The sequence below is a fragment of the Eulemur rufifrons genome, chromosome 26, assembly GCF_041146395.1.
Source record: "Eulemur rufifrons isolate Redbay chromosome 26, OSU_ERuf_1, whole genome shotgun sequence".
Lineage (NCBI taxonomy): Eukaryota > Metazoa > Chordata > Mammalia > Primates > Lemuridae > Eulemur > Eulemur rufifrons.
The window spans coordinates 2,513,347-2,524,059 of NC_091008.1; the positions used below are offsets into that span (position 1 = coordinate 2,513,347).

Sequence of the window (10,713 nt, forward strand, 5' to 3'; positions counted from 1 at the left end):
ACTTTAACACACGGTGAAAAACATTATTGTGATCTAATGTGGGTAGCATACAATTCTTTTTCTAAAATAAATTTTATTGTGCATGTATTAGGTATATAATATGATGCTATGGGATTTACATAGATAGTAAAATTGTTACTATAGTGAAGCAAATTAATATACCCATCATCTCACGTAGTTACCTTTGTGTGTGTGTGTGTGTGTGTGTGTGTATGTGTGTGGTAAGAGCAGTTAAAATCTACTCATCAAATCTTTATTTTACTTCATCCTATGCGTCTCCAAGTGGATATCCCACAGGTACCTCTAACTAAATGCAGGACAATACTTACCATCTATCTCTCTATGTATTCCTCTTCCTGGATGTCTTAGCTCAATGCAAAGAACCTCCTTTCACCCAGCCACCCAGGCCAGACGCTTTGGACTCATTTCTCCCGCGCTGCCCACATATGGTCTGTGACCCTATGAAATGTCCCTCTTTGTGCCCTCTGATCTTCCCCTTGTCTTCATTGTCACTGATCACAGTTTTGACTATCATCATTTATCTCTTAGATTAGGGCAAATCTCTCTGCCTGTATCTTGTTCCACTCAAATCCATTCTTCACATTACAACCAGAGATATTTTTCTAATGCAAAGCTTTCATTGTGTTGCTCTCTTTTGACAAGTACTCTGTGACTTCCTGTGACTTTTACATGAAGTATGAAACCCTTAGTGCAGCTCTGTGCTCTAATGCAACATTGGGCACCTACTTGCCTCTGTAGGCTGATTCCCATCAAGGTATGTCTGAATATCTGCTCTCATATTTTAGACTATTGATCCACAGAGGCCCAAATGCTCTCTCACTTTTTACATTCGAACATGCTGCTTCTCTTACTGAAACGCTCTCTTTGTCTTGCTTTCAACTCTTCACCTGGATGGCTCCTCCTCCTGCAAGAATCATCTCAGATTCATGTTTCCTCATGAATGTGCTTTTGTCCGTGTTATTTTAGGGCTGGCAGTACCTGCCTTTGTTCTGTGTTCACCCAGATACTCCGATGAATGCACTAAAACTCAGATCAAACACAGCCCCTTCAGAGGGGTTTGCTGACCCTGCTATGAGCACTTATAAAACGCTGCGGTTCTCGACTGTAGCACTCACTCCTGTCATCGCAGTCCTCTACTGGGTTCTCTCTCTTACTAGACTGAGTTCCTTGAGAGCAGGGACCATCTCCTTTATCTTGCACAAAGTAGGTGAATGAATGTCAAATGAGTAATTCATTCATCCATCTATTCCCTGAGATGAAAAACCAGGCGTAGACTCATGACAGCCCTCCCCCACTTCCACCCCTATCCAGAAGATATAATTAACAGACAGATGAAATTAAGGCCTATAAATAGAATTACAGTCTTTGAAACAAAAGAGTCTTTTGGAAGGAAGTGATAACGAATACCTTTCAGAATATGGAAAATTAGTTATTTTTTTGAGCATAAATATCTGAATAATATTTGATTCATAAACAGCATTCTCTTGTACCTATTCTCCTCCCTTCAAAATATCAATTTCCACTCCACTATTGGCCTATTTTGTACTCTCTAACCATCCTGGACTTTAGAGTCTGCATGGAACTATTAGTATTCATATTTTATCTCAAAAGGTTATATTAAAATGTAATTAGGCCGGGCGCGGTGGCTCGCGCCTGTAATCCTAGCACTCTGGGAGGCCGAGGTGGGCGGATTGTTCGAGCTCAGGAGTTCGAGACCAGCCTGAGCAAGAGCGAGACCTCATCTCTACTAAAAATAGAAAGAAATTATATGGACAGCTAAAAATATATATAGAAAAAAAATTAGCCGGGCATGGTGGTGCATGCCTGTAGTCCCAGCTACTCGGGAGGCTGAAACAGGAGGATCGCTTGAGCTCAGGAGTTTGAGGTTGCTGTGAGCTAGGCTGACGCCACGGCACTCACTCTAGCCTGGGCAACAGAGTGAGACTCTGTCTCAAAAAAAAAAAAAAAAAAAAAAATGTAATTAGATTAAAACAAGAATGTTGTATTAGAGATTTTCAAAGGAGAATTTATAAACTATAATATCAAGCACCCAGTAATACAAATTAATACAAAAATTACAAAACTCTTCACATATTCTAATGGGAAACCAAAAGTTCTATTTATAATAGCATTTTTCTTTTAAGTTGGCAAGAAAGTAAAAATGGATGGCTATTGATTTTAACAGATTTGGCATCAACTCTAGGTTTACTATTGTTCATATGGCATTTTCTTCACATGGTAACCAGATAGTGACAAAAAATCCACTAAATTTCAAATTTATTTAATTTTTTAGCCAAAGTCATATAGGCATTCAAAACATATTATATGCAACATCTGTTTTTAAACTAATTTTATATTATGCAAAGAAATAAGATAAATATATATTGACGTATTATGGAATCCTTCATATCAAATACCTGTGAATAATATTATAAACATGGTTTTGTAAATCTTTTCTGATGTTATATGTAGTCCTTCATTGGAACACTGAGCTATTATAGTCTTTGACCCATGGATTCTTATAGTTAGAAAGAAACTTAGAGGTCATCTAATACTTCTTTCCCAATTTGGGAGTCTCTTTTATAGATTCCTTGGCAAAGGATCATCTAGCCTGTTTTACTGTTATTTTGTTTTATTTTGGTCTGTTTTTTTAATTTGTTTGTTTGTTTTTTAGAATTTTCTTTTTTGCAATGAGTTGAAATCAGCCTCCTTGGTATATTACCCATTAATCCTAATCCTGTACTTTGGAATAAAACAGAGATGGATTGAACCATCCACCATTCATCAAGTTATAAAAGTTACAGATCTAGAAATCATTCCTAATTCTTTCCTTTTCTTCTCCCTCCTATCCTTCTCTCACTGATTTAGTCCTATCAGTTCTAAAAAGTATACAGTTGATCCATCCACTTCTTTCCATTTCTACTGCCACTAGATGGTAGTCCAAGCCACCATCATCTTTGACCTAGACTACTGCAATAGCCTTCTAAAAACAATCTCTATATTTCAATTCTCATCTCTCTACAATCCATTTTCTATACCAGTGGTCTCCAAATTGAAGTGCATACACCCTAAGCCAACACAAGATGATTCATTAGGATGCAATAAGAAATATCAGAAATTCTATTTATTTTTATCTCATTCTTTTAAATTTTTTTGTATCTTTCATAACTTTTAAATTAATATAATGTGCATGTGTGTAATATATAAATAAATAAATATACATATATTGGGGGTCCATGCTTAAATATTGAATAATAATTTTCAGGTATGTTCTAATTAACAGTCATAATTTGCACACTGCCTTTATAGAATGTAAGATCTTATTAGCATTTTAGATATCATTTTTTCTTTTGCTTTTTCTTAAATTCATAGTCTGATATATCCAACTTCGCAGATCCAGTTACACAGTCTTTTATAGCTAACACATTAAAAAATTGCTTTTTAAAAGTAAAATGTCTTCCATTTGTCCCAATTAGATTTTCTTACACCCTTTGAAAGTTTTGAAACTATTTCATACTTACAGAAAATTGCAAGTACAGTGCAAATAATATATTTTTCCTGAATCATTTGAGACTTAATTGCCGACATGCTGCTTCATCATCCATAATACTTTAGTGTATATTCCCTGCAGACAAGGATATTCTTTTATATTGGCCACAAAACAGTCCTCAAAATCAGGAAACTGACATGCTATTCCCATTTAATCCTGAGATTCCATTTAAGTTTTGCCTGCTTTCCAAGTATGTGCTTTGTTGTAACCATTCCAATTCAGAATCACATACTGCATTTGATGGTCATGCCTCCTCGTTCTCTTTCAAACTGGAAGAGCTCATCAGTTTTTTATTTGTAGAATGCCCCTCAATTTGGGTTTGCCTGATGTTAATTTAGGATTGAGTTCAGGTTATGCATCTTTGGTTGGAACATCACAGAAACAATGCTGTGTTCTTCTCACCGCATGCTATCTGGTGCAATGTCATTCTACATGATTTTGATTTGTCCCATTACTGGTGCTGTTAACTTTGATCACTTGATTAGGATGGTGTCCACTGGGCTCCTCCCTGTATAGTTACTCTTTTCTCTGTATGATTCATAAGTGTTTTATGGGGAGATACGTTTAGAGTATGTCAATATCCCATTCCATATCACACTTTTATTATTTCTTTACATCAGTATGCCTCAGGGTTTCCTATTTTGGGGGGGAATATAAATTGTGATTATCACTATATTTATCTTGGTGCTCAAATTGTCCCAGATTTGGCCACTGAGAGCCCCTTCAATCAGGCTTTTGATATATTCAATCATCCTTTTTATATATTCCCTTTGATCTTTGAGGCCTTCCTTACTTTCCGTCTATATCTAATCTTCTTTCCTTCAGCCACATTTCCTTCAGTCATTTAGACTACTTTTAGTCTTAATTCTGCTACTTATAATATTAACTATTTGCCCCAGAAAATAAGCATCTCTTCTATTTCTGTATTCAAGTCATGGATAATATTGCTCAATGAGTTGAGGCCAAAGAAAGGACCCTATTGTGCTGCTCCAGAAACTACCTTTCAGGTCAGAGGTCCTCAAACAATTAATTTTGCAGTATATTTTGAATATACTACTTGGCAGTTGCTGCTGCCAACTTATGTCACTATCAAGCCAAAAACTCCAACAAGCTCTTCTCTAGATTCCAACCATATTCTTTTTGAATAAAATCATTTATTAGCATTCTTGATGGGGAGAAAAGATGAACAGAACCAATAGCTCTGTCTTCCACATGGCACTGTCTCCATCCCCATCTGATCCCAAGGTTAAGAGAATGTGTACATTCAAATCACCCTGACTGCCGGTAGGACCTTTACTTATAGCCATTTGGTGTTATCAAAGTTATGGGTGAGGGGGTGGAAACTTAGTTCCTGCCACACATTATACATGCAGTAATATGGCACAACTGAGCAAATTAGTAAATAGTTAAGATTAATGCAAATAAATTAATCCAAACTTTAAGTGAGCCTAGCTGTTCATCTAGCAATGAGTATATCATGGAAGAGTCTACAAAGCCAAAAATCTAGATCCCAGTGTAGAACCTCAGAACTTACAGCTTTAAAACTGGGCAAGCCACTAAGTTATTTGAGGAGTTTTTCTTTTTCTTTCTTTCTTTCTTTTTTTTTTTTTTTCCAGTTAAATGGAACACCCCTGTCTGTTCTACAGAGTTGTAGAGACCAGAGAAGAGCATGTAAATGAAAATTTTCTATATCATATTAACTGGCATTAAAGTGTAAAATTATCATTCTTATCCCTAATTAAGAGTGCTGTCATACAGTTGATTTTCCATTATTTTATAAGAAACAGATCATGGACAGCTTTTTCAAATGTTAAATCATTCCTAAGCTCTTTACCTCAATGCTGATCTTTTAAAAAATAAGAGAGAGAGAGAGAGAATGAAGCTAATTTGGCAGTATTTTCTTTTTGACTCTATCTAATTTGTTCTTTTTGAAATGCTCACAAATCATCTCCCTTAAAAAAAATCATTCTCAGATTTCTCTGGGATCAACATAAGTCTCACTATCCGGTTTACAAATCCTTCCTTACTTTAATTGGAAAGTTAGAACAGATTCTCTTCTCAAGCCTTCTGGCATCTTTCCTCTGCTCCTTGATTTTTCAAAAAGTACTAATATTAACTCTTTAAAAGAACAGAGAGAGCATTGGACTTGGCCCCTGTTATTCAAGAATCAGTCTCACAGCGTGGTGGAGCAGGCTGAGATGTTGGGGAGAATACAACTTCTCTACGTCTCGAATTTCCCATCTATAAAATGAACATAAAGAATTCGACTTCTCACTGTTGTAGTGAGAATTAAATACAATAATGCATATGAAAGAAAGTCTATAAATTACAGAACTTTGTGCAAATGTTAGTGACATGATTCAGCAATCTGGGACAACAATAGTAAAAACTAACATTTATTAAAGGTACCCTCCTTACTAGATCCGTGCTCTCTTCCAATGCTCATGGCAACCCAAAATGTATTATTATCCCTATTTTACAGATGAGGAAACTCAGGATCAGAGGGATTAAGTACTACCCAAAGTCACAGGGGTCATAAGCAGTGGAGCATATTCAAACCCAGGTCTGTCTGATTCCAAAACTTGTACCCATAACCTGTGTCCCAAATTTTACCCTAAACTCCTTCCTTTTTGGCCCCAGAAGCTGAAACTCATTTAAGCAGGAGCTGCCCTAAATCTCTCTCTCATTGTAAGCTGCTGCCAAACTTTTTTGTTTCTGGTTCTAAATTTTCCAATATGAAAACCATTCTATTTCTGGAGAAGACAGAAACCACATAGTTGATGAATAGCTCTGAACTCTCTTATTTATCTGCAGGCACACCACCATCTTCTGAAAGCGGCAAAACTCTTCTTTCCTTCTCCTTGTTTTTTTTTCCTGCAAACATTTCCTGAATTTTATGTTTTTTATAAGCCTCTATTCCTTTTGCCTTTGCCACTAGGCGAGAAATGACAGATTTAATTAGAAAGGCTGAAATTGGTTAGCTTTTCAATGAATTGAATAGACATTCTGGTCGAATACATTTTCTGCATAATTATTTACTTAACCTGCCCCTGTGAATCCTTCCCCAAATTTTTACCTATACAGATGTATCCCTCTTTAATTTCCTCCAAGTTTACATTCATGAGTATAGCCAATTTGTCATGTACTTGTACAAAATTAGTTGTTTCACAAGTGAACGTTTTGGATCTCGGACTGAATCAAAAGTTATCAAGGACAATAACAGTGTCGTCTGAATTTGGTGCTTATGTTTATGAAATCCTTACTTCTTTGGGAGTTCATTACATTTTAAATTACCACAACTGTGATTATTGTGAAACTTTGACAGCCAAATAACCAGGAGAGCAGACAGGGTCCATAGGGCTATGCTGCTCTGCGACTGTGACCAGATATCACTTCAGCTCCCACAAAACCATCAGTGTCCGACTGCAGTTAACACTTCAAAGAACTCATAGTTTCACTACACTGTCATTAGAACATTCAAAAATATATAGAATTATTCACCCAAGTTATGGATAATATGTTGGCCTTTCAGTTTAAATCACTATGGAAAAAGTTTTGTTTTTGACCTCAGTATTCCTCTTCTTAATTTGATTCCAAGAATATCTTCATATTTACCTTGCAATTTTCTGCAACATTCATTTTCTTAGAATTTCTATATTTTCTATTTAAAAAGTCTTTTTGAACTTATGTAATAACTATGAAATCAATTACTTTTAAAATGTCATGAACAAACAGGCATATCTTGTCTCAACTGAAAATTCATATGCTTTTGTGATAACTGCTTCTGGAAAAAAAGCACTTGGCAAAATACCTTTGAAAAAAGGAAAATTCCAGAAATTACCATTCACTTAATTTTAACAAATAGGAAGGGTTACCACATTTTCTTACACTATATTATGAGTGACTATAATTTTTTAAAAAGGAGACACTGTGGGAAACATACATAATAACTCATTTCCTGCTATTTTTGGAAAAATGTGATCCTTAGCACTAAAACATTTACTCTAAAATGGCTTTTCAACAATAATGTATTATGTAGTCAGAAACCTTCTCTTTCTCTTTTCAGAGATCTAACAGGTTGGGAACTTAGTATGAAATATTGTTTGACAAACAGGAGATTTTCTATAATTTTTGTATTTCTTTTTAGTACTTCAAAGTTAGCTTAAAATACATGATCTCAGGAAATGATTTAGGAGCTAATGTGAGGCCCCTAGGTTAAAAACAATGATATTAATAATGATACCCTGGTTCTAGATATCCTTTCTCTTATTGTGTAGTTTTTTGTCATATGATTAGGAGATTAGTAAAGTTTATTCAAATTAATTCTGTTATAAGAACTTTAAAAAGGCTTTGAGAAAAGTGGTGAAATCTAAGTTTCAAAGGTACTGATTTACAGCAAGAAAAAATCAACCCTATCAAAAAGTGGGCAAAGGACATGAACAGAAACTTTTCAAAAGAAGACAGAATGGCCAACAAACATATGAAAAAATGCTCAACATCTCTAATCATCAGGGAAATGCAAATCAAAACCACAATGAGATATCACTTATCTCCAGTGAGAATTGCCTTTGTCAAAATGTCCCAAAACAATAAATGTTGGCGTGGATGTGGAGAGATAGGAACACTAATACACTGCTGGTGGGACTACAAACTAGTGCAACCTCTGTGAAAGCAATATGGAGATACCTTAAAGAGATACAAGTAGACCTACCATTTTGATCCAGCAATCCCATTACTGGGCATCTACCCAAAAGAACAAAAGACAGTCTATAAAAAAGACACCTGCAGCCGAATGTTTATAGCAGCACAATTCACAATTGCAAAGATGTGGAAACAACCCAAGTGCCCATCAATACATGAGTGGATTAATAAAATGTGGTCTATGTGTACCATGGAGTACTACTTAGCTAGAAAAAACAATGGTGATCTAGTACCTCTTGTATTTTCCTGGGTAGAGCTGGAACCCATTCTACTAAGTGAAGTAGCCCAAGAATGGAAAAATAAGCACCACATGTACTCACCATCAAATTGGTTTCACTGATCAACACCTAAGTGCACATATAGGAATAACATTAATCAGGTGTCAGGCAAATGGCGGGGAGGGGATGGGTGTATACATACATAATGAGTGTGATGCGCACCATCTGGGGGATGGACACGCTTGAAGCTCTGACTCGGTGGGGAGAGCGGGGGCCAAGGGCAATATACATAGTACCTAAACTTTTGTACCCCCATAATATGCTGAAATTAAAAAAAGTGTTTTAAAGTACTGATTTAGATTCACATGTATTTCAAATGTTAAACATGAAGCTAATTAGGGTAAGACTTTTGAGTTAAGAGCGGAAAGGTTGAATTGGTCCTGTTACTTGGGGTACAGTTTGTCTTCATAGACAATAATTAAACATTATTTAATTTGGGAATCACTGCTTTATGTAGAATATCTTCTTTATCCTGCCCTGACAAAATTTTTACTCTTTCTTCAAGATATCAGATACACACCGGACTTCAACATTCTATCATAAGACCTACCCAACCCAACTGTTTACCTCTGGACAATGCAACCCTACCTCAGAAGCTGAAGGAGGTTGGATACTCAACGCATATGGTTGGAAAGTGGCACCTGGGTTTTTATAGAAAAGAATGCCTGCCCACCAAGCGCGGATTTGATACCTTCTTTGGCTCTCTTCTGGGAAGTGGGGATTACTATACACACTACAAATGTGACAGTCCTGGGATGTGCGGCTACGACCTGTATGAAAATGACAGTGCTGCCTGGGACTACGACAGTGGCACATACTCCACGCAGATGTACACCCAGAGAGTGCAGCAAATCTTAGCCTCCCACAACCCCACAAAGCCTATATTTTTATACATCGCCTACCAGGCTGTCCACTCTCCGCTGCAAGCCCCCGTCAGGTATTTGGAACACTACCGCTCCATCGTCAACATAAACCGGCGGAGGTACGCGGCCATGCTCTCCTGCTTAGACGAGGCCATCAACAACGTGACCCTGGCTCTAAAGACATACGGTTTCTACGACAACAGCATCATCATTTACTCTTCAGATAATGGCGGTCAGCCCACGGCAGGAGGGAGCAACTGGCCTCTCCGAGGCAGCAAAGGCACCTACTGGGAAGGGGGGATCCGGGCTGTGGGCTTCGTGCACAGCCCGCTCCTGAAAAACAAGGGCACCGTGTGTAAGGAGCTCGTGCACATCACGGACTGGTACCCCACCCTGCTTTCCCTGGCCGAAGGACAGATTGACGAGGACATTCAGCTAGACGGCTACGACATCTGGGAGACCATAAGCGAAGGCCTTCGTTCCCCCCGCATAGATATTCTGCACAACATCGACCCCATCTACACCAAGGCGAAGAACGGCTCGTGGGCGGCGGGCTACGGCATCTGGAACACGGCCGTCCAGTCGGCCATCCGGGTGCAGCACTGGAAGCTGCTCACCGGAAACCCGGGCTACAGCGACTGGGTTCCGCCCCAGTCTTTCAGCAACCTGGGGCCGAACCGCTGGCACAACGAGCGGATCACCTTGTCCACTGGCAAGAGCGTGTGGCTCTTCAACATCACGGCCGACCCGTACGAGAGGGTGGACCTGTCGCACAGGTATCCCGGAATCGTGAAGAAGCTCCTGCGGAGGCTCTCCCAGTTCAACAGAACCGCGGTGCCGGTCCGGTATCCCCCCGGGGACCCCAGGAGCAACCCTCGGCTCAACGGGGGCGTCTGGGGGCCGTGGTATCAAGAGGAAAGTAAGAAAAAGAAGCCGAGCAAAAATAAGGCCGAGAAAAAGCAAAAGAAAAAGAAGACGACGAAGAAGAAACAGCCGAAGGCAGGCTCATTTCCAAATTGCCACTCAGGCGTTCCTCGGGGATGAGTACAGGTACTTCCTGTCTGCTTAAACTCAGTTCAGGTCTTATCTTTCTCCTGTTTGCCAGGGGAACCAGCAAATTCGGCTCTAGAATATCTGTGCCCTACGTGTCAGGCTTGTTTTCATGTTGTGCCACCCTGTGCCACCTGGCCGCCACGTGGAGAACGGGTCTGCTCGGCGCCAAAGGAGCTGCTGTCGCGAACCAGGCTCGGGGAGAACCAAGATGCGCTTCTCCGGCTGTTTTATGAAAGGTCACGAGTGC

The 10,713-nt window shown here is 38.8% G+C and overlaps 1 protein-coding gene across 1 annotated transcript in view; it reads left to right on the forward strand.

The window, feature by feature from the left end:
- ARSJ (arylsulfatase family member J) overlaps positions 1 to 10,457 on the forward strand; it is a 45,598-nt gene extending 35,141 nt beyond the window's left edge. Inside the window, exon 2 of the mRNA XM_069459195.1 lies at positions 9,056 to 10,457. Within this exon, the coding sequence (XP_069315296.1) occupies positions 9,056 to 10,457 (1,402 nt within the window). The remainder of the gene's footprint in view (positions 1 to 9,055) is intronic.
- The last annotated feature ends 256 nt before the right edge of the window (positions 10,458 to 10,713 follow it).